Source organism: Prosopis cineraria, unplaced genomic scaffold (genome assembly GCF_029017545.1).
Source record: "Prosopis cineraria cultivar Desert tree isolate PC_DT_omini unplaced genomic scaffold, ASM2901754v1 PC8, whole genome shotgun sequence".
NCBI classification, from domain to species: Eukaryota; Viridiplantae; Streptophyta; class Magnoliopsida; order Fabales; family Fabaceae; genus Prosopis; species Prosopis cineraria.
This window is the reverse complement of record NW_026555339.1, coordinates 793,585-817,950: the sequence shown is the minus strand read 5'-3', so window position 1 is coordinate 817,950 and position 24,366 is coordinate 793,585. Positions and strand designations below refer to the sequence as shown.

Below are 24,366 nucleotides of genomic sequence, written 5' to 3'. Positions count from 1 at the left end.
TAAAAAAAAAAAGATTTTAAGCACATTATTGTGGAAACGAGGATTTTGTTCACATAATCCCCCCAAAATGCTCCAAACTAACTTAAATATTACATACAAAACTCAACTTTTTTAGTTGCCATTACGAATTTTTATTTCTATATTACTTTAAAATACCTGTATAAATTCAATGGTTTTCATGTTATTTATTGTTATGTTATAAAAAATATCAATATATTAAAATTTTGAAATGGGAGAATCGCATCCAAGCCTTTTGAAGAGTATTATTTGCAAACAAAGATCAATAATTAGTCATCACTTGAAAAAAAAAAATAAGTTCATATTTTAATTTTAACAACAATTTATTTTATACTGGCCCTTTCCTGTTAAATAACATTTTTCATAGGTTCTTGAATATGATTTTCTCTTCCGAAATTGCCACGTCTAATGTAAATGTAGTGTGTCATCTCGTGGCCGTGCAGCCTTATTCGTTCAACATATACTCGGATCGCATATAATATTATTAATTATTAATTGTTATATTAACGAAACGTTTATTTTGGGAATGACTGAGAATCCATCATACTCTTTACATGATTAGCCGTATAAACAATTGTGATGCTATGGTCAAAGAACAGGAATTTAATACGATTGTTTGTTCGAATGTTGTGGATGAAAATAAATAATGTTGAAATTCTAACGGTTCTCGAATGTCAACCGATAGTATTAATATTGGGTAGATATATCGGAAAAAATATTACGATATGCACGTCTTTTGTCAGTCCAAAGGGAGCGATGACATGTATCTTAAATAAGCAAAAAACGTTGTAAAGCTATTCGAACGCTTCGTGTACGCATTTACACGAGAACATGCATGCAAAAGAGCAACCCAGTTAGAAACTGCTTGGAATGAACATACGCATGCTTAGTTTTTCACATAAAAAAATCGGATATTATTTTGGTCGAGAGAAACTCCAAGTGATTTTTGTTTTCTCTTGTGGACCTTGCTTAATACTGTCACTATGTCTTAAAGAGGCTTGAGCGGTAAGAAGCACGAAATCAATAGATGTTTGCCACGTTTGCTGAGAAGCAACCACCAGCCCATTCTGGTTCTCTGTGAACCACGTTCTGGGGGCCAAAACAGAAAACACAACCCTTTCGAACAATAACCTACAATCATCGTTTGCACTAAACAAAAAATGTGCTCTTGAAGGTCAAAAACAAAAACGTGCTCTGCATATTCAGACAGACCACGCAGTGTACAACCAAACATGCAAATACGACAACCATGTGTATGTCCAACCAATTGGCGCGAAAAATAACATTAAAAAAAAAAAAAACGACCAAGTAAGTTGAAGAACAATTCTGCTCTGCAGGCCTTACTTCTGGCCTCCAGAATCCAGATCCCTTTCTCCACCAAGATATAAATTTAATAACTGACAAACATTGTCTATGATAGCCACATAATAGTCCTTCAAAAATGAAGCCAAACAAATTGCTACCCACCTTTTGCTGAACCAACTTACATTTCACTTCTCGCAATCTAGGGAATGAGATCAGAACGAAAAAAACCAAACTTGCTTTGAATAAAAGGATGCGGATTTTAATTTCAATTTTTGTGGAAGAGCAGGATATTTAAAGCTGTACTTGGAAGATCATCCTTTAAACCATTATCTAGGAACCAATCGCTGACAATGCCCTGACAAGTTGAATCTCTAGCAGGCCATCTGTCCGCTAATCTGAATCCATATTGCCCTGCAGCTGAGAGTAGGGATGGTTCATCTACTCGTCGGAAAATATGGCAAACAATTAGTGCAGGCTCCTTATTATCTTTACTGCTTCCGCTGGAAGCAATCAGCTCTGCTGCAGTTGCAAACAAAGGCAATATAGCTTCAGGAATGTATGTCACATCCGTCCCCACAATGACATCAAAGCCTGTATTACTCACTTCCTTCATCTCTTCAATATGATCCCTGTTTCCCCACTCGAGTCTCTTGGTAATCAGTTTAGTAAGCAGTGGTGGTGGAAGATTAGATGCAACATTTTTGGCAAGGAGTTTGAGAGCAAAAGCATCTCCATCAGTGGCAACTACAAGGCTGGCATATCTAGCAGAAACCATCGAGCAGATTCCCCCACAGCCACATCCCAGCTCCAAGACCCGCTTCCCTTCAACAATATTGGGATTTTCTGCCAGGATGGAAGCCATCAATTGAGCTGATTCCCATAGCATCAACCCTGTTGATTTGCAGGTATGTTGGTACTCCTTTGAAAGCACATTGATCCTGAAATTCCACCCTCCAAGGTTGACCTCAATAATCTAACAGGAAAAATTCAGAGTGCCAAGAATCATGCATGTGTCCAAATCAGGAAAACCGTAGTGGCAGCTAGGGTTATATTAATAATATAGAGCCAATAGGTAATCTAAATTCAGATGAGAACAGCAAAAAATTGCCATCTCAACAGAAAATAGGAAAAATCTCTATATAAGTTCTGGCAGATTCATTTTTTCTGAGTGTGGTCTCTGATAGTTTTTCTGATATAACTTGGGAGAAATGAAGGTGAGAGCCATAAAGTTTAAACCTTTACCTCATTCTCACTGGAAGGCGAGACTCCAAACATGTCAACTGCCAAACCCTCAGACAAGTCAATCGCAGGGTCATTTACGGGACCCTTTACATTATCTTCCTTGACTTCCTCAGAATCAAGATGATCGGCCTTTGGTTCAGCTTCTTTACTGGAGGAAGAGTTGGAACTGTCTGTAATCCGGCATACAGCTTGCACCCAACGCCTAAATCCCAAAAAAAAAAAAAAAAAATTGAAGAGGGGCAAGAAAAAAAGAAACTGCACTCACTATTTATGTAGATGTACAGGAAAGCACTTTTTCTTCTAAGCAGGAGATGGCAGGAGACCAACAATGAAATTCCATCTCTAGATTGGAGTGCAGAAGTAAAGGCATGCAAAAATCACCATTCTTATAAGCTTGTTAAATTACCACAGAAAAAATGCATAAAGAACAGAAGGAGTGAGACACATTACCGATTCATTACCAACTCCCTTGAGCGGTTCTCCACTTGTTTGCAGCACACACCAAGTTCTTCAACGTCAAAACCATTTTCTTTGAATAAATTTGTCAAAAACTCATTTGAAAAATAGTAAGCACGCTGAAACAAAGGAATATTGCATTAAAAATAGAAGAAGAGCTTCATGTGTGAGCTAAACTGCAAAATAACATGGCAAAAGTTGAATGCTTACGGTGCCGTCACCTCTAACATAGAAATTATCACTAATCTTTTGATCCTTGCCAGAGAATCTTTCCTATGAAACAGAACAAATGGAGATATCAAACATGGGCTGTTAATAAAGAAAGGGATCAATCAAAATTTGATAGTCAAACAGCCACCCGACCAAGGGAAAGATATGACCAAAATGGTATTGTGCTGATCACTGACCATATTTCAGCTAAAGACCATATAAAGCATTCAGTAAAAGTACCTAAAGCAATCTAAAGAGGGAAAATACCTGAATTTAATGTCAACATGTTTTTAATTTCAATGCAAATCAAAGAGTGACAAGTGTTTAGCGGGATTGCCAAATTGTCTGAATTTAGTCTAAACATAGGTAAGAATGGTCAATGGAAATTTCGAATAGTTTATATGAATTATAATGAGAAAACAAATTTAAATTCTTCCAGTTATCACAGTGAATTATCTATCATAAGAAAAACATATGGACAACAATTTGGGTACTTATAAATTTTGTAGCAGAAGACTTCAATAGGAACAGCAAAAATTCAACCTGAGCAAGGTCTCCAGTAGCATAGTCTCGAAACAGCACATAACCATTTGGCTGAACACCAGGAAAATGGGAATCAATTCATAGCCCAAAACAAGTTATATGGAAATATTAATGAAAACATAGCCTATCAAAAGTAATTAATATTAAAATTTCTCACCTTGATAACCTTTCTAATGTTCTGCAATACTTGATGCATCTTTTCTGGCGACACTGCAGATAACATAAATACCTGCTTAACATGTCAGCTACTTAAACAAGAGGGTCATAGTTAATTAAAGGCACAGAATTTTATTAAAACCAACCAATAAAAGAAAATTTCATCCCATAATTACTTTACTATAGCTTCAAATACCATGGTAACAATATCAACCGATGATGGAGAAATATGCTTGCACAGGTCGTCAGCTGTCAAATCGGAGACAAAAGCACTAACACGTGACTCCTCAAAATCTTTATGTGTCTGCAATAAGCAAGCAAGATGAGTTCATTCTTGTTACATCTACATGATCTGTCATACAAACTCAATCCTGTTGAACCTATTTCAATAAAGTAAACTGCCAAAACAGACTTCCACTAAAATAGCACCACATTCTACATATCCTATAAGTATAAGCCACAACAACCGCAGCACAAGACCATCAATATGTTGCGTGCTTTTATGTCTAATGCTTCTATAGTTACAAGACATGGTCACACACTTGCATCAATAAATTGAATCACGAAGCCTTCAGCCAGCCAAATTGGCTAACATGCATACATAAGTGTGGTTGATGATGAGAGACACTATATAAAAGAAAATTTCCAACCTTGACTAGCTCAATAGCTCGTGGTGAGAAATCGCATGCATAAACAAAAGCGTCTGGGTATAATGCAATCACAGGAAATATAGTATTTCCAGCTCCACAACCAACCTGTTCAGGAAGCAGCATTACTTATTAAACAGCTTCACAGACCAAATAACCCCTGGAGAGGAGCATAAATAGAAAATAAATTTCAGTGATCAATTTGACCACCACAGATCTCAAAAATAATGAATAGCTAAGGAGGGAAACCAATATCGAATGGTTCTCACTCCACCACCACAGTATGAATTGAAGACAAGACTACTTTCCTTTTCACATTAATCCAAGTGTTCTGTTGTGGCAGGCAGATACAATCAAACCAATTGAATCATCATATGATAATTGGAAAACCAACCGAAGCAGCGTGTGTTCACAAAAAGAGGCAAGCTATATTTGCATAAAGAAGGGGGAGTTAGGAAGAGAATAGCACGGATGGGTACGTATATACCTCCAAAATCACTTTTCTTCCAGCTCCCTGGAGTTGAAAGTAACTTAGACAATTAGAATCTTGAGCAGCACTTCAGAAAATAAATCAAATTACAAATTAAAACATCATTTCCTTCCACTCACAGAAAAATAGCTACCCCACTCCTTATCCAAGTAGTGCCGATCTTTAAAAAACTGAAGGAAAGATGCAAGAAAAGAAAAATAGCATTAGCAATAGTCAAACCAATTATGGAAAAGGCGATTAATAAGTGGCTGGGAGTAAAAAAAAAAAAGAATTTGATGGAGTGACGCAGATGGAGCTAGTAGAAAATAGATAAAGCAGTGACATCCCTTGGGTTAACAGAGAATATAACAGGAATAATTAACAAGAGTTACGCGCGCATTCGACGAAAAACAGAGGAGTAGGAAAAACAAACCCTGTCTTGGTGCTTCTTGTAGAACACATCCCAATACTTTTTGGCTTCTCTCTCATACTTCTCTGCAAATAAACAACAATTTTCAATGCTCGGGAATTGCAAGCAGAATGACGAGACAGAGAGAAAGAGAATAGAGAGACCTCTCCAGAAGGGGGACACTCCAGTATTTGTAGTTGAGTAAATTTGTAATCTTTGCACTGGTATTTGTTGCTGCTCAGAATCTTGTGTACCTGACGCCATTACCATGCCTCTTTCGCGGGGTTTTAGTGTTTTACATGGAGGAGTCTTGTAAGTTAATTTAGATCGAGTATTCATCAAAATTACAAGCAGACATCCGTGCAAGACTCTTTTGGTCAGGCCCCCGACACAACCAGAGGGAAGATTCAGGGCTTTATACACCCCGCGCCTAATCCAACACCCCCCCCCCCTTCTTTCTTTTTTCCGTATTTTTCTTTAATGTGCCACTAGGCTGTGTGTCGTCCTCCGCTATTTTTTTAAGTTTGATTAAATTATATTAATTTTTTTTAAAAAATATATCTATATGTTTGGAAGTCAACTGATATTAGAGACTAAATTTTATTTTTAAAAATATTACATAAATTTATTTATATTAATAAAAAAATAAATCAAAGAGAAAATATTAAATACATTTTTTTGAAAAAAAAATTAATTTAGTCAATTTTTTACAAAAAAGAAAAAGATAATAAACTTCTTCTCGCTGATTTCATTTTTACCATCTACTTCTATGTTTGATCCAAAAAAAAAAAAATTTACTTCAATGATCATGTGATTCAAGAAGTAAGTAAGTTGTTATTTACAAAAGTAAATAAGTAAGAGATAATGAAAGATAAGTTACAAAGAAATCAATTAATTAAAATTAAATTTTAAAATATTAAATTTTAAGAATTTACAAATTTGACTTTAGATGTTGCAGTTTCATTGTTCACAATTTATATTTTAAATTTTAACAATCAATCATGTTAAAAATTTAAAAATAAATTATAATTTTATTACAATAAAATTATAAAATTAATAATTACACTTATAAATTTTTAAAATTTAATATTTAATTTAAATTAATTAATTTTTAGACTTTTTCGTCATCCTCATAACACAATGAATAACTTGCTTAAAGTATAAAATATATTCCTTTTATTTAAAAATATAAAATATTTTTAATCAAATCTCATCTTCAATAAAATAGTTATTCACTTTCAAACTAACCTTATTTTTATATTTACTTTTATTAAATAATCTATAATAAATATAAAATTATTTATTAATAAGAGTACTTTTGAAAACAGATCAATAATTATATTTTAAAAAATTTAAAAATATTTTATATTTTTTAACAATCAATCTTTTTAAAAATAATAAAGTTGTTAGTTAAAAATTCCTAAACGGACGGAGTATGTTTTAACTCAAAAACAACCGAGAAACTCGAAACTTATTTATCACACCAAACTCGAATATATTTCATATTAAATTTAATTTGCATGAAATAGTAAAATGGGGGCCTCTAAAAAAAAATAAAAAAGTAGGAAGTTTCCATTTTCTCATCGGCACGGCAAAACGCCAAAGCCAGACTTGAGCCCGTCGAACGAAGAAAGAAATTCTGAGTGGATCCAGATCCGGCTCCCAGAAGTCGAAGCACTGCCATTCCAAAACCGAATGAAGAAGACGAAGCTAGGCAGTTGTTAATTTCTCATACACAGCTACGTTCTTCGTGGTCTTGCACAACAGATCCGTGTCTCCTTCACTTGTTCAAACTGCAACTGAATAGCCAATTCGGACACCACCAAGTTCGTAGCTCCGACGATGGAGTCTGAAGGTGCAGCGGAGGGGACGTCGCCCGTCCCTAGCCTCCTTCCTCTCGCCTCTGACTCCCAGCAGCCCTATGTCTCTGAACTCCTCTCCTTCACTCTCGATCGTCTCCACAAGGTCCCTTCATCATTTCCTCCTTCAATTTTATTGCCCGACTTATTTAGTCTCATCCAACAAATTGTACTTTCATATCTACGATCCTGCTTTGATATTTTCCGTTTCCATCCGTAATAAACTCAATTTTAGGAACCAGAGCTGCTTCGGGTTGATGCGGAGCGGATTCGAAGGCAAATGCAAGAGGTGGCAGTGGGTAATTACCGAGTGTTCATATCTGCTGCCGACGCCTTGCTTGCTATTCGCGAGGAAGTCTCTTCTATTGACAAGCATCTTGAATCTCTGGTGCTTATTTCAAATTTCTTGCGTTGTTTATCTGCTTTATGAATTGTGTTCTCTAGATGTATGGTAACTTTTTGTTTTTAAAACGCTACATCTTAAAATTTAGATAAACGTAGGCATGGAAATGCATGAAAGTGCACTTAGATGTCATGACACCATGGTAAAGATCACAAAAGTATTTCATAGAAGTAATGTATGGTTGGCTGTGAAGGTTTCTGATTTTCGAATTACAAGAAAGTATATAGATATGTATCTGCTGATGTTGCAAGTGCCTGAATATTTAATGTGACTTTCTTTAGTTGATTATGTTCATGGATCATATATATATATATATATCGTGATTGAGACCTGGAAGATAAATTTATATAAGCAAAAACATAGCACTTCGTGCAAGTCAGCTTGGAAGTTTTTTCATAAAAATATTGTGGGTCATCCCAGTATCTTTTCATTTCTCACAGATTAATGTGGTTCCAAAACTGACATCTGGATGCACTGAGTTCATAGAATCTGCTGAGCAAATTCTGGAGAAGAGGAAGATGAATCAAACAATGCTAGCTAATCAAAGTACTTTACTCGATTTGCTGGAAATTCCTCAACTGTTGGACACGTAAGGATTTAAAAAAAAAATTGTAGCATTTGAATTGCCCGCATTATCTCACTTGACATGATTTAGGGTAAACAAATGAATCCCTTTTTGAAAAGTCATCTAAATTTTTGTGTTTCTGCAGATGTGTAAGGAATGGGAATTATGATGAAGCTCTGGATTTGGAAGCATTTGTTTGTAAACTCTCAACGATGCATCCAAAGTAAGTTTATATGATTCCTCTCTTGCAATTTTAACATTTAGTTTTGCTATTTCCTGGGGAGGAAAGCTGTAGATTTTCTGCTTACTTTTTATTCCCCTGCTCCCCACTTGTATAGGTTACCTGTTATTCAAGCATTGGCTGCAGAAGTTAGGCAGATCACCCAGTCTCTTCTTTCTCAACTTCTTCAAAAACTTCGATCTAATATTCAGGTTATTGTATTTGTTATTTTAAATTTATGAATAAGCGATGCTTGATTCATCTGTTAAAATGGTTTAAAATGTTAACGTCTTATTAGTGCATTTTCTCTATCACAGTTACCTGAATGCCTCCGCATTATTGGATATTTGCGACGAATAGGAGTATTTAGTGAGCATGAAATGCGACTGCAGGTGACGTGTAACTAAATTTCCCGCACAACATTCCTCTAGCTTTATTGCTTGTATTCTATTTGGAGGTTTTCAGGTTTCCTAGGTACATTCTTTTATTTTATCTGTCTGTTTATAACTAAGCAATTATCTGTTTTCAGTTCTTGAGATGCCGAGAGGCATGGCTTACAGGCATACTCGAGGATCTCGACCGGACAAATCCATATGAATACTTGAAAGGGATGATTAACTGCCACCGAATGCATCTATTTGATGTTGTTAATCAATATCGGGCAATATTTGCTGATGACACATCAGGAAGTGAGGAAAATTATGATGGCGGGCTTCTGTTCAGTCGGGCAATGCACCAAATTACCTCACACCTCCAAACTCTGAAAGTTATGCTTCCTAAGATAACTGAAGGTGGATCACTATCAAATATTTTGGATCAATGCATGGTGAGCCTGTTGCATCACAATTTTCCTTTGTGCTAATAAAGTGATTTTTAAAAGCAAGAAATCTCTTTATATTTGTTTGCCCCCTTAAAATTAATCATTCAGAAATGCAAAGGGAGAATAAAAACTTAAAATTTGTATGCTTGCTTGTCCATATTACTATTTTGGGAAATGGAATCCACATACATACATCTAGTTTATACTTTATACTTTGGCATCAGCTTATGTTAACTTTATTCAATTTCTTTTCAGTACTGTGCTATGGGACTTGGTTGGGTTGGACTAGATTTTCGGGGCTTACTTCCATCACTTTTTGAAGAGTAAAACACATCCTTTCGTGATCTTTTCATTTTATATCATTTGTAAATCTTTCTTGACATGTAGGTTGGCTGCATTGCAGGGCAGTTCTTGACTTATTCTCAAAAAATATGCGTACAGCAGTAGAGAATTTTCAGGTAAATGAACATGTGGTGAAGTTATGATATGTCATTGTTAGTTTCCTGAATCTGAGGTTATGCATGAATTTGTATTAGTTGCACAACTATGTCAGCCCTTGGCCTCTCATTTCTTTCTTCTCCTTTGCAACTAACAAGTGGCTTACATTCATGTGATGATTCATCTTCTAACTTCATGCTCTTAGTTGGTCTTGGATTCACATCGTTGGGTTCCCCTACCAGCAGTTGGCTTTCCTGCAAATACTGTTGGTGAAGAAACTCAGGAGGACGTCACTCCACCCTCTTATTTGATGGAACATCCTCCTCTTGCTGTTTTTATTAATGGTAAATGCTTTCTTCTATACTTCTTCAGGAAATTGCTTGTCCATTATCATTTGCCTATTAAAAGGATGGGTTTCTGTAGACTCAAATGAAGATAATGATGTTGTTGCTTTCATTAATTAGTTCGGTAGCTCATCTTGTTTCTTTTTTTACAAAGGGCGCCTGGTATCCTAATTTTTTTTTTTAAGCAATGTTATCTTGGAATTTTTAAAAAGAGTGCAATTTTGCCTTACCATTAACTTCCCCCCAACATTGACGATTAACCAAGGTTTTTTGACCAAAACTAACGGTGACATGACAATGTCCATCCATTCAGAAATCTCTTTCGCTCACCCCTTTATCTGACAACATTGGGCACCCTGCTCCATTTCTGTAATCCAGAGCTTTGGCTAATTTAAACAAACCGTTGAACCCCATCATCGCCAACCGATCTCCACTGGCAACCCATATCAGAAATGACCGAATCTTGAGACAGAGGAGAGGGAATAAGGGAAGTAGCGGCGAAATGACGAGGCTTAACCAGAGAGGAAACATTTCAGATTGGTTATTCTTGAAAGAGAAAAGAAATGCGAGAGATTGAAGCAGGTGGGTATAGAGGAAAGAAACAGAAAGAGTTCTTGAAGTTGGAGCTGATAAAGAAAGCATTTCAGATTGGTTATTCCTTGCTTTGTTCTAACATATGCATTCACTTGTGCCCATCTGCTTAAATTATTAGTATAAGTTACTTCTAATTAAAATGCCCAGTAGGAGCAACGTCAACATAGCTGGCTGGCAGGGTGCAACAAGCCATTCAGCAATGAATCTCTCTTTCTCCTCACTCTCTGCTCCATCTCTCCCCCTTCCATACTCTTTCCTTTTAATTTCATCTTTTTGGGTTAGTAAATTCGCGGTTACATCTCTCCAATTTTACACTTGCACTGCCTGGATCTTCCTTCTCACATCCCCTCTGTCTTCTCTGCGAATCTTATGTCCTGCACACGACACAGAAAATAAACCCATTCAACCTACGTATTAGACAACAAATATGCCACTTTCTACAGCCCTCAATTGTATTCGAACTAAATGTAAATAAATCAATCTCTCTCTCTCTCTCTGCGCCCGTTAGTCTTTTCTCTCTCTCTATCTGTCTACTTCATATCTTCATCTTCTATTCTTCTTCTGCTTCAACCATCCCGGCTTTAATTTGATTTTAGGTCGGCTGGAAGCATCAAAGAGAATCTAAAGGGTCCGTTCTTTATTGTGGGTTTACATGTATATGTTGATCATTTGATGAATTGGATGGGTTGGTGGAGTAAGTCAAAATAATCTCGAAAGTGTTTGTCGGCGCAGTTACTCAAACTTGGCGTTGCTGAACCTGGAGAAAACAGAGAGAGAATCAATCTTGGGAGGGGGGGGGACAGAGATTCCCACTGGACGATACCTGTCACCTGATGGTCAACTTTCAATTTTTATCAGTCGACATTATTTAAAGTCAACGGCGGCACAAAATTGTACCCCTTTTGAAAGTTTTGGAACAACATTACTCTGAATAAAAGTTTGGAATCCTAGGCGTTTCTCATGAAAAGTTCTAGGACATTTTTGCTCTTTTAACTTTTTAATAAATGGCACGCTAAGTGCTGTACTGGATAGCATTAGATTTATTTCAGAGGATTAGATACAAAGACTAGACTCAAGATATGGATAAAAAAAGTTTTCATTGCCAGAGTCATTTACAGGAACCCCCTTAGATGGAACTTTAATGGATGATGTTTATCATGATGCCAGAAAGTTTTTCATATGTTACATTGTTTTCTCCTGCTTCTCCATGCCAAACTAATTGTGCTGGTATCTCTCTGGTGTCTGCAGGTGTATCAGTGGCAATGAATGAGCTACGTCCTTGCGCCCCTCTAAGTTTGAATCATGTCCTTGCCCAAGAGTTGATTAAGGGATTGCAAGTTGTCTCTGACTCTCTGCTGAGATACAATACGACTCGAGTACTCAGAGAAAATGAGTCGGGACTTTTCCTCTCACTCTGTCGGGCATTTATAGAGGTATTGGCTTTTGTAATTTTAGTTGTTTACTGCAGTTAGTCTCAATAAACTGCTCTAAATCTAGAATTCCTTCACCCCCATTTTGTAGGTTGCCTTTCCTCACTGTGCAACTTGTTTTGGGCGTTGTTATCCCGGTGGAGCTGCTCTTATAATGGACGCAAAGAATGTCTACGATGGAATTAGCCGCCTGTTAGCAACTTCTTCTGCAAGGGAACTCCCAAAACCGGTGAACAACGGGGAACTGAGGGACGTAACTGAGAATGGGAACCTGCAAGCGGTGGAAAATGGAGAAGCACCCGAAACTAAACAAACTGAAGGCATCAATGCTGGTGAGGAGATCGCAAGCTCTGCTTTGCAGACAGAGACGACAGACACTAATTTTGAAAAGACATGAATTGAGACGTTTAAGTAGATATAGATGTAATTTTTTCCCTGGGCTGCCTTTTGGGCTATTTCTTTATTTTTATCCTAATACTCTTTTGAAAAATGGGTTCATCAGCTGTAACTACGTTGTTGAATAATCTCATACGAGTTGTTTAGATGCAGAGGATTGAGTGTGTTAGAAGAAAGGGGGAGACGATTCAGGCACATTCTTTTTTGTTTTGCCCTTCAAAGGAAAAAAGTAGTTTTTTGGGTCCTTTAGTTTATTTGCCTGACAATGGGCACTCTCGTGATGGTGCTTCTGTTCGTGAATCATTATTTGTTTATGAGGTGGTATGTGCTTGTGTCCTTTGCTGTGGGCGTTTGACGGATGAAAAATGTTAAATAATTAAAATGATAATAAAATTAACGATGCTTGATTAAATTATTTTTATTTAAACTATTTTTAAGACAAATGCTTGTTTTATTTATTATTTTTATTGATTATTGATACTCATAAATAAAACATAAAATAATACAATAACAATTAATGTTGGTTTGCGATTTGAGAATATAATTATTTCGAGTCAAAATAAAAAATAACAGATTGCAAGACACAGTGAGTTTCGACTTCGCATTCCGGGTCCGGACTCGTTACCTTTTTCCCCCCCTGTCCATATGCCTGTTAAAAAAATGACGGAAACACAAACCCTATGACCTGAGATTATTGATTCAGATCCGGTTCCCAGTCTTGGTCTTATGAGTAGTCATTATTTTGGAAATCCAAAAGTCCTCTCTCTCGAAGTTGCGGGTCGAGGTTCCATTCAGGCGGAGTGAAGCATTAGCACTAGGAAAAGATGTCGACGGTATACGTGTTAGAACCGCCGACTAAAGGGAAGGTGGTGTTGAACACAACCCATGGTCCGCTCGACTTTGAGCTGTGGCCCAAGGAAGCCCCCAAGTCTGTCAGGAACTTCGTGCAGCTCTGCCTTGAAGGTTACTATGTTAACACCATCTTTCATCGTATCATCAAGGACTTTCTTATCCAGGGTGGCGATCCCACTGGCACCGGCACAGGTTCTTTTCTTTCTCAATCAAACCCACTATGCCTATCGCCTGGTCGCCCAAATGGAATATTTATTTATGAATCTTTACACAGTTGTTGATAGCGGTGCATACTGGTGCCCGAAGTTTTGCTTTACCCTCAAATATCTTCCTCAAAATGATAATTGGCTGGCTGGGGACTTGGGTTGGGGCAAAAAAAAAATAAAGAATTGCTGGAAATTTTACAAAATTCTTCTTCTTCTCCTTTGGCGCAATGACAATTCAAATATAGTGACTTAAGGGATTTTATTCACTCAATTTGAAAAAATGACGTCCGCTTCTAAATGATGGTTGGTTGAATTGGCTGTAGCCTCTCAAGTTCATGACTTTCTGATTACCGGCTAGATTGTAACTTATCCTAAATATGGCAGGGGGTGAAAGTATTTATGGGGGTGTCTTCTCTGATGAATTTCATTCGCGTTTAAGATTTAAACATAGAGGGTTAGTCGCAATGGCAAATGCTGGCTCCCCACACTCCAATGGGAGTCAGTTTTTCATAACTCTAGATCGTTGTGATTGGCTTGATCGGAAGCATACAATTTTTGGAAAGGTATTTGATGGAATATTTTTGTTGCAAAACCTTTTTACCACTTGTGTCAATTTTGTGGATTCATTGAATTCAGTAGTTGTTTTTAGGTGACGGGAGACACTGTATACAATCTTCTAAGATTGGGTGAACTTGAAACTGATAAGAATGATCGGCCTCTAGATCCCCCAAAGATATTATCAATTGAGGTAGGTTGAGATTTTAATTAATCTTCAAGCAAGAAACATAAAATTTATGTCCAGGGATGAGTTGACAACCAAGTTTCTTCTTGAAACGCTTCATTATAGGTATTATGGAACCCATTTGATGATATTGTTCCCAGAACAATTCAGCCTCAGATCCAAACTACTACTGATACAGAAAGTAAAGATTCAAAGAAAAAAGCTGTAAAGTAATTCTTTTCACCTCAAAGAATGTATCTTGTTAGAACTTAATGTAGTGACTTGTGTTAGTGAAATTTCTCTCAGTATTTCATTGCTTGTTTTGTATAATGCAGAAAACTGAACTTACTTTCATTCGGAGAAGAAGCTGAAGAAGAGGAAAAGGAGCTGGCATCTGTAAAACAAAAGATTAAGAGCAGTCATGATGTATTGAATGATCCTCGTCTTCTGAAGGAAGCAATTCCTGATAGTGAACTGGTAAGAAGGCCATTCCCATCATCCTGATTATTATATAGAACTCTTTCTTAGAATATTGTATGTACTGATCGAGTAATTCTTGGAAGCAGTAATCACTCATATCATCTCAAACAATCACAATTTACGGATAAGCTATTGCTGTAAATGATACGTCATTTGCCCGTTCATAAGTTCTCTTGCATTATATGATATCAGTGCTTTTTTCAGGGCTCATCTGGTGGTAAGTCAACAAGAGATGTGCAGTTATCTGTAAGGGATGCCTTGAGCTTAAAAAAAGAAGAGTCTCTGAAAAAACTAGGAGCTGATGAGGTGGCCAACCATGATGACAGTGATGATGATGATGAGGCAGACTTTGATGCCAGAATGCGCAGTCAAATACTTAGAAAACGCCAAGAGTTAGGGGATTTACCACCCAAGCCAAGGTTGCAAAATGGTATTTCAATCATCTTCCTTATATTTCAGCTAGTAAAGTTTTCAAACTCTGATTTAAGGAGCACTTCTGTTTCTGCCCAAGGAAGCTTTAACTAGGTCATATTACTGACAAGATGCTCTTAGAGTAGTCCTTAGACTAGGTAGTGACCTTTTAAATCTTCTGGGAGATTCTGCCAAATAAAAAGGGAAATTAAGGGCATCATAAAGCTCGAGTTTCTTGGGTCATTTCCGAGCATTAAACATAAAGAAAATCAAAGGAATTGAGGCACTTTTGAACCATCATTGAATCAGAGGCAATGAATGCTGGAATTTGATTTGTACTAATGACTCATTGAGTTATTTGGTGCACATTTATTTTGATATTCTAGTATCCTGTATATTTCAGTATAAGATGCCATGGTATAAAATACCTTTTTTGGTATGGCAGTTGATGATATTGTACATTTTGGGAATGTTATTTACTCTTTCAGGCTTGAATCAATTATCATTTTATATTTTTAATATTATTATTATTATTTTAATTGAAAAATAACTCTAGAAACTTTTTTTTTTTTTAAAAAAAAAGGATCATGCGTAATTTATTCACACTTTATCCATATAAAAATAAAAGTGAATATCATTGTTTCAACATGTGCCCTGTATTTTACATGCTTCTTATTTTTTTAAACAAAAAAATGCTCTGGGGTTTGTAATCATATAAAGACGAGGATAAAAATAGTAATGTAAACATATAACGCGCTTTACCCTATGACATGAGAAGACAGTGTACTGGCTGTTGATAAAGAACACTTTATTGGCTGAAATATGATGTTAGCATATAATATATGATCTCAAATGCCACCCAGTTATCACATAACAGCACATCAGTGACTAGTATCCGAAAGCTATCCGAGATACCATGGTATGTGAGATGACTGGTCAAGATCACGATAAACCTCCAATGCTTCTATAAGAAGTGTGTATTTATCAACACTATAACCGTTAAATTTGTCCGAAATTAAGCATCAGATTGCTTGAACAGCTTGATGAAATCTGTTTCTTCTTATTGAAAATGATTGTTTAATTGTTAAGGCTCACCACCTTGTGTTGTCAAGCAGGAAGCTCAAGTCCAAAGAACCACAATTCACCAGCAATCAGGTAAGGATGTTAATCGTCAGCAACCATGAAATTGTTTTGGGGCTTTTATGATTATCTAAATGGTTTATTATCAACTTTCAAGCTAAATCTAAAGGTCTTGTTATGATCGACAATTGACAGGTCCAATGCTGTAAGTGTTGATGATGATCAACCTAGGGTGGAAAAATTGTCCATGAAGAAAAGGGGAATAGGATCTGAAGCAAGAGCTGAACGAATGGCAAATGCAGATGTAGATTTACAGTTGTTCAATGAATCTGAGAAAAATAGACAGTTGCAGAAGCAGAAGAAACGCAGAGTTCAAGGACGTGAAGATGAGGTATGCTTTGACTTTGATTCTACTATGTCTTTCTTTTCCTTGTTCTGTGTTCCATCTTCTGGTTTATGTGCTAAACATTCATCGTCTATACTATCACGAAATATTGTGAATGGGGGATCGATTGACCCATGCAAACTGAAACATACCAAGACTCAGAGTAGTCTGCTGGAATTTTAGGTGTATACCATCTACCCAGTAATGGTTGAGAGTTAATTGAATGTTTGGTGAGACGTCAGATCACTTCCTCACAAATTTGGCCAATATGTGGGAGAGGGCATGTTGCTAAGAGCTTGTATCATTGTAGACTTTTCTGTTTAGAAATGCTTTTTCTTTTTCTCTTTTTAAATTTTTTGAGGGGGGGTGTAAAATAATGTTTGGAAAGGGAAAAACCGAAAAAGTAGTGTGTGGTGAAAAAGTAGTTGTAAGGCAAAGCTTATGACTTGTAGATTGAGTATCCATATTTTCTTGCAATCATCCGTGGGATTCTTTCGATCACCATTTGTTGATAATGACCTTATTCTGTCCCTCTCCACTTTTGGATTTGGATTATGACCAGGTTCTAGCAAAACTAGAGAAATTTAAGAAGGCTCTATCAGAAAAGACCACACCCTCAACTGGTGGATCTGGAGAAGTAAATGAAGAGGACTTGTTGGACTGGAAAGGAGCTAGCTTAAAATTTGCACCCGAGCCTGGCAAGGTGTGTATTTTGTGGTGTATATTTTTATTCAATCTTTTCAAATAGACTGCTTTGATCCCAATAGATATAAATTCAGCATATTTCCCTTCCTGCACGTCACCTGTCTTTTTGGTCACCATATTTAAATATAATGAAAGCAATGTTATCACTCCATGCCATTCAGCTGATGGTTGATATATAGATAAAACATTTCTTTTGGGGTCAAAAAATAGCTGAGGTGCATAAGTTGGAAAATTAAAAATATTTCCTTGCTAGCCTTCAACTTGGGCGTAATGTTATTGTGACTGTGCAGGATCGGATGTCACGCAATGACGACCCTAACGACTATGTCGTGGTTGACCCCCTTTTGGAGAAGGGAAAAGAGAAGTTCAATAAGATGCACGCCAAACAAAAAAGACGAGAGCGAGAGTGGGCTGGCAAATCCCTTACTTGATCTTGTATGCACACCACCATGGCTATATCAGACACATCATATGCTCTTTAAGTTCTGGGATATTGGGTCAAGAGACAGTACAGTATTTGCACAATAGTTGGATGACTCTTGAAAAAGGCGAGGGAAATTTTGGTTAGTGTGAGATGTAGACTTTGACATGCCAATCTGTACAGCATCTTGTTAAATGTCTGTAATAGCTGCTTATGACTTGGGACAGATGGTCACATATTTTAGTAACTCTGCCAGCTATTTGCTGTCTTCACTTTTAGGACTCCTCAGTTCCTGATTTATACGGATCGATAAAAACAGTTTCAACTTACTAATGTCACAAAATTTTCTTCATCTTCACACCTTTACCCTCAATTAATGCTCCATCTATATTCATTGCACCCCCATTACTTTGAAAATCATCTTCTGAAACCCCAAAGTGAGAGTGAACAGAAGGAGGGGGAAAAAAATTAAACCACAAATAGAAAAGGAAAATTGAAAGGAAGAAACTTCCACAAGAGGCCGCCGCAGTTAGGTAGGGCAATAGAATTGTATTGAGAATTGAGTGGTGTTCAATGGTCCTCCCCGATGGTCCCATAATGTCACACTCTTTCTCAGTTTCACACTCACGCCTCTCTTTGTCCTGTCTCCTTCCTGCAAGTGCAAATTTTACCGGGAGCTTGACAGTTAAAATATTTAAAAATTGAATTGATAACAATTAGCTCCTCAATAAAATTTTATTTATAAAGTTATAAATAAAATTTATAATTGTTTAAATTGATTTTTTAACTCTTTTTAAAAAAAAATTTGTTGAAAATCTACTTATCATTAATTCAATTTTTTGGGGACTTAGCTGTCATTCTTCTTGTTTTATTTTTAAGCTGCTTTATTCTATTAAACAATTGATACAATTAATTATATATATATATATATATTTTTTAAAAAAATATTTTCACTCTTAACAACTTGCAAATATCATATTATTGGATGATTATTTATTTACCATATTTTAATTCAAAAAATATAATTACAGAGAATAAAACTAAATTTAATCATACTTTGTAATCCGAACCAGTGACCCTAATATTAGTCATGTTTTGGTAATCGTTTTTTAAAGAAATGAAATGCAATGAATCTTTAGAATCGATTTTTCTTGATTTTTCCATCAGCTTGTTTATCACTGCTTAAATTCAATTGTTATACAAGGGAAGTAGAATATAATTATTCTTTCTTCATCAACTATAGCTGTTCGCACAAATAATAAAAACGTGTTTTTTTTTTTAAGGTTCCAAATAATGGATAACCAGCAGCGGGAATATGAGGAAAAGAGAGAAAGGAGTGGAGAAATTCTTGCATGTTGCTGGAAACTTGGAACGCCTAATAAATATTCATTCCAAGGGAAACAATCTAAATGATGACAATTTGATTTAATTATAGATACAAAGAAGTTGGGATTAAAAAACTTATAAATTAAAGTTTATATAAATTTCAGGGAGTCGGATATTTATTACACTTATAAAATAATAGATAATTAAATGCTGGGGTGGTTAACTAATCATCGCCCCACTCTATCTCTCCCTATTTATCACTATCTTTTTAGTATGTATATGTATTTTTTTTATTAAAAATAATTTTATTTAAGATACAATTGAATATTAATTTTTGGCAAATTTTAAATCTTGATTTATTGCATTATCAGGAAAACGAGCTCTTTTAACAAGATTGAATCTCGTTTATCTATTCACCACTAATTGATAAATGAAATGATGGTAGATTAATGGTATTTATTGGTGAGAATCCTACTCAATAATGCTAATTGATTATGATCTCATAATGCTATTACCAGCATAGAATAATCAATACCAAATTCTTCCACGAATCTAATACGTGTATGCGTTTATTTTATTCATCATATATAATCAAAAGTCGTTACTTTGTCTGAACTTAACTGCATACATGAAGCTGTCGTGACGCCAAGTCAAATCAAATAAAAGAATTACTTGTAACAAATGATTTTCTAAGTCCTCTTGATGCTGTTGTGTTCACACTTCACTTCAGCAAAGTACTATTTCATTTTACTTTTCAGACAAATACATTCACGTCGTAATCACGACTAGTTAAAATCATTTTCCTGTTCTCAAAATCTGAAAAAAAAAAAAAATTGGACAGGAAAACACGATTACAAATTTAAAAAAATTATAATTAATATATTTGACAAAAAGGAAAGAGATATGAAAGAACAGTAAAATAGAAAACAGAAGAAGATCCAAAGTTATAATAATGTTAGAGCTGGATCAGACCGATCATTTCAACTGATTTAACCAAAATCTGGTCATAAGTTTAATCCAATTATAGGAGAAAATTGATGAATTTAAGAACAATAAAACCAATCAAAATCGGTAGAATCGGTAGAAAAACTGGTTGAAATACTCCTTATTTTTTTTATTTTTATAAATTATAATTCGAATTTATAAACTATAATTTAAATATATTTATACCTAACAAGCATTGATGAGTGAGTAAAAAATAAATAAAATGAAAGAAAAATATACATAGAACATGTATATATGTATATGTTTTAAAGCTATAAGTTAACAATTACGAAATAAGTATGTATATTTTGAATTAAAATGATGAAATATTGATGTATATTATTTTTTTTATTTTTTATTATTTTTAAAATTTAACAATTAATTTACATTATTACATATAATTCATTACTTTTATTTTAAGCATAAATTATTTAAAATATATTAATTTATTTGTAACCAGTTAAATCACAATTTAAATCATGATTTGATTATTAAATCATGAATCAATACTTCCTCAATTAATTTAATGATTAATCCAATTTTCTTAACATTCATTTGTAATTGTCATAAGTCATTTAAATTTGGGTTCGCGCCCTTTTTTATATGGCTTATCAGGGGTTAAGCCCAAATTTTTCTCGTCTTCATCATCTACAAATAAAACATTAGATTTCTCGAATGTAAATATACTTGTTAAAGATAGAGATAGAGATTCAATATCAATTACTTTTATAACTTTTTTTTCATCACCTACAATGAATATTAACTAAATTATGTCATTATCAATCAAATATGTGTGTGTGTGTGTAAAAATTTGAATTTTGATTGATGAATGTGAGTTGTTTATATTTTTAAATATGTTGTTTAATTTTTAAAAGAGTGTGAGGATTTTAATTTTTTTTTAATTTCAAAATATTTTAATTAATTCTTAATTTTATTTTAATTTTGTAGAACAGAACTTTCGGGCTTGACCCTGAGCCTTTTATATAAGAGCCAAGCCTTAAAAAAATGACTAAAAATGGAGAATTAAGTTCAAGAGCCTAGACCCTTAAAAGTTAGGTCCGCTCATATTCTCAGCTCTAATTGAGAGGGGAGATAAGGGCCTTGGGGGAGGGGAGCATCTATTGATTATTATTATTATTTTTTATTTTAAATTAAAAATTTAAACTATAAAAGATAAATTTAATATTAAATAATCTGAATCAACATTTATATTATCCAATTAGTATATAATTTTATGGAGTCAATTTGTTTTTTGACTGTACAATGCCAAAATAAATAGCACATCACTTCTTACCACATTAATAAAAGTTGCATTTATTGGCATTAAATTAAAAATTAAAGAAAGAAAAATTTAAATCAGACATAATTTATTTTTGTCATAGGTATATTCAAATCTCAGAGCCCATCCTTGAGGACGAGAATTTCCCTATTTCCTTGGCATCCTTCATTGGAAAAGTGGAAGGAACAAATGATAAATTAATAGAGAGGTCCTCTGTCCCATCTTTTAAATGATATTACAAACCATTTTCATTAAGACTAATAACGAATTTGAATTGGATTAATAATTTTAATTCACTCATTCAATAAGTGTCTTCATAATAGCTACTATTAAATTTTGACAAGATCTCAAAATCATCAAAACACATTTCTCTTCAAAAATTTTTTTTTAAAAGACTTCACAATCAGAATAATCCTCAAATCCAACACTTTCTTTAAAAATTTGAGATTTAATATCTTTTAAGTATCATATAACAAAAATTCCTAAGTCGTTCGATGTTATCATGTCGTGCAACTCCACTCACGAGAGCAAAATTCACTAACAAAGGTTGGTAATTAGAGATATATTTTAACGTATATAATTATCAATATATTAGTAAGTGTTAACATATAAAATATGAAACCATCCTCCAAAATATAGCGCAGCCTGGTTTACTCCAAACTCCGTATAAAAAAAGGCAGCCGCATTTTTGTTTTCTAGTTATTATATTTTTTAGTTGGGAACACACCTAGTTATTATATTTATAGCATATTAAAAACACAAGGATTCGTCGTTTTCTGAATATGGAACTCGCGTTCACACTGCGGTTTCACACCATATAATCATGAGCTTGGAAGGTGAAACTGAACGCCAAGCGAAGACGACCTCGTGCTTGAGTGAGCTGTGTTCCAACTTGCATCTTCGTTTTCCGTCTCTTGGTGTCTTTCTATGTATGAAGCTCCAAACTTTTGCCGACCCACAATCCATCTCTCACATCCATACCTTGCTTCACCCTTCTTTTCATCAAATGAATGCCGACACCTCCGGGAAACGGCGCCGGAATATTCAACGACCTCACGACCCCGATGACGGGTCTTCGACTCAAAGCGAAGGAACTCAGGAGAAGAACGAATTGAAAGGTATTCTCACTTTGCTTCCATTGCCGGACGATCATGGAAAGAAGCAGGATGGTGACGATGACCTCGACAAGTTCTCCTCCACCGAGGACGAAAAACCGAGTCTCAAGAAGAACGCAAAATCCATGCCAGAATGTAACTCCTATCTTCATGACGATCACGATGAATTAGAAAGGACAGAGCGAATTCGTAAGAGAAAGAAATCCCGTGGGGCAGCTTTTGATGTACCAGAGCTCAAATCCGGAGCAGCAGATAGTGGGCTTCACTACCAACGTAGGCTATGGGTGAAAGATCGTTCAGGAGCTTGGTGGCAACAATGTAGCCACCCTGATTTTCCTGAACAAGAGTTCAAGAAAGCGTTTAGGATGGGAAAAGCTACTTTCGATATGATCTGCGAGGAGCTCAATCCCGCGATCGCGAAGGGAGACACGACACTGAGAAATGCAATTCCTGTAAGGCAAAGAGTGGCTGTTTGTATGTGGAGGTTAGCCACGGGTGATCCTCTTCGTCTTGTATCACAGAAATTTGGTTTGGGCATATCAACTTGCCATAAGCTGATTCTGGAGGTCTGTACAGCCATAAGGTCGGTGCTGATGCTCAAGTATTTGCAATGGCCTGATCAAGTTACGCTAAGCAACATCAAAGCTGAATTTGAATCCATCTCAGGGATACCCAATGTGGTGGGGTCCATGTTCACCTCACATGTCCCAATAGCAGCTCCCAAGGTTAATGTTACAGCTTATTATAATAAGAAGCAGACAGAGAGGAATCAGAAGACTTCGTATTCAGTCACAGTTCAGGGTGTTGTTGACCCAAGAGGAGTATTTACAGATGTTTCTGTTGGATGGCCTGGTTCTATGTCTGATGATGAGGTGCTACAGAAATCTGCACTCGGTGAAAAGGCTAACGGAGGACTTCTGAATGGTATGTGGCTTGTTGGGAGTTCAGGGTATCCTCTAATGGATTGGGTTCTCGTGCCTTACACTCAGCAGAACCTGACATGGACTCAGCATGCTTTTAACGAGAAGATTGAAGGGATTCAAAAGGTTTCAAAACATGCTTTTGCCAGATTGAAAGGAAGGTGGGGTTGCCTGCAAAAACGGACAGAGGTGAAGCTACAAGATTTGCCTCTTATCCTTGGAGCGTGCTGCGTTCTGCATAATATATGTGAATTTAAGAATGAAGAAATGGATCCTGAGCTCAAGGTTGACCTTGTAGATGATAAGATTGTGCCACAGGTTGCTTTGAGATCAGAAAACTCCATGAAGGCTAGGGACCTAATTGCTCACAATCTTTTACACCATGGCCTTGCTGGCACTTCTTTTCTGTAGTTTCGTTTGTTTTTCTACAGTGATACTGAAGTCATTTATCATTATCTTTTTATTTGGTCAAAGTCATTTATCATTACTAGAAGGGGCTTTGTGAAAGATTTGCTCGCACCTTCACCAGCTGTATGTTTGTAGTCTTAATGGAGCGCTAAGTTATGTGTAAAATTCCCAGACTAGAATCCTATAGTTCCATCTAATGACAGAAGAGAAGCAAGATATGTTGAATTATGTAGAATATTCCCTTGCCCCATCCTTCGCTTTCCATGGATTCTTTTGCAGTATAATGAAATCTTATGAGCAAAGATAACCACAGACATGCTTCTGCGTACGTGAGGGAAAAAAGAGAGACATGCTTCTTCTGTATGCATTGGCTTGACGATGCAGAGGTTTTATATTCAGCCACACGAAAGTTCACTAACTTTGTCTCGTTTCGTAAGTAGGAGGCCAGAAGAGCGAGGAACACACTCAGGTATCTTCATTCATAGTGCTTCTCGTTGACCTTGTCAACAACAAGATTGACCTTATAAATAACATCTCTCTGCGATAAAT

The 24,366-nt window shown here is 35.7% G+C and overlaps 4 protein-coding genes across 6 annotated transcripts; 3 read left to right on the top strand and 1 right to left on the bottom strand.

The window, feature by feature from the left end:
* Window positions 1-1,331: 1,331 nt before the first annotated feature.
* LOC129318925 (tRNA N(3)-methylcytidine methyltransferase trm141-like) lies at window positions 1,332-5,889 on the bottom strand. Of its 2 annotated transcripts, none has more exons than XM_054963934.1 (12): window positions 5,620-5,889; window positions 5,480-5,541; window positions 5,187-5,237; window positions 5,065-5,091; window positions 4,581-4,685; window positions 4,127-4,234; window positions 3,932-4,003; window positions 3,775-3,825; window positions 3,232-3,294; window positions 3,016-3,140; window positions 2,566-2,767; window positions 1,332-2,296 (listed from the first exon to the last, which is right to left on the bottom strand). In XM_054963934.1, exons 1-12 carry the CDS (start codon window positions 5,792-5,794, stop codon window positions 1,589-1,591), a joined length of 1,749 nt encoding a protein of 582 aa, XP_054819909.1. In that variant the 5' UTR covers window positions 5,795-5,889; the 3' UTR covers window positions 1,332-1,588. The 2 variants fall into 2 exon arrangements, with proteins under 2 accessions (XP_054819909.1, XP_054819910.1); XM_054963935.1 differs by having other exon boundaries at window positions 1,996-2,261.
* A 1,135-nt stretch (window positions 5,890-7,024) lies between these two features.
* Window positions 7,025-12,848, top strand: LOC129318038 (conserved oligomeric Golgi complex subunit 8). Its single transcript, XM_054962538.1, has 12 exons — window positions 7,025-7,420; window positions 7,550-7,702; window positions 8,158-8,306; window positions 8,428-8,505; window positions 8,621-8,714; window positions 8,820-8,894; window positions 9,032-9,328; window positions 9,578-9,645; window positions 9,726-9,780; window positions 9,966-10,104; window positions 11,947-12,131; window positions 12,220-12,848. Exons 1-12 carry the CDS (start codon window positions 7,298-7,300, stop codon window positions 12,523-12,525), a joined length of 1,722 nt encoding a protein of 573 aa, XP_054818513.1. The 5' UTR covers window positions 7,025-7,297; the 3' UTR covers window positions 12,526-12,848.
* Window positions 12,849-13,118: 270 nt separating this feature from the next.
* On the top strand, window positions 13,119-18,063 carry LOC129318039 (peptidyl-prolyl cis-trans isomerase CYP57). Of its 2 annotated transcripts, none has more exons than XM_054962539.1 (10): window positions 13,119-13,568; window positions 13,967-14,145; window positions 14,232-14,330; window positions 14,430-14,533; window positions 14,639-14,780; window positions 14,988-15,213; window positions 16,307-16,349; window positions 16,470-16,665; window positions 17,222-17,362; window positions 17,655-18,063. In XM_054962539.1, the coding sequence occupies exons 1-10, from the start codon at window positions 13,349-13,351 to the stop codon at window positions 17,793-17,795; spliced, it is 1,491 nt and encodes a 496-aa protein (XP_054818514.1). In that variant the 5' UTR covers window positions 13,119-13,348; the 3' UTR covers window positions 17,796-18,063. The 2 variants fall into 2 exon arrangements, with proteins under 2 accessions (XP_054818514.1, XP_054818515.1); XM_054962540.1 differs by having other exon boundaries at window positions 13,121-13,568; window positions 16,310-16,349.
* A 4,134-nt stretch (window positions 18,064-22,197) lies between these two features.
* Window positions 22,198-24,045, top strand: LOC129318499 (protein ALP1-like). Its single transcript, XM_054963307.1, has one exon. The coding sequence runs from the start codon at window positions 22,198-22,200 to the stop codon at window positions 23,818-23,820; it is 1,623 nt and encodes a 540-aa protein (XP_054819282.1). The 3' UTR covers window positions 23,821-24,045.
* The last annotated feature ends 321 nt before the right edge of the window (window positions 24,046-24,366 follow it).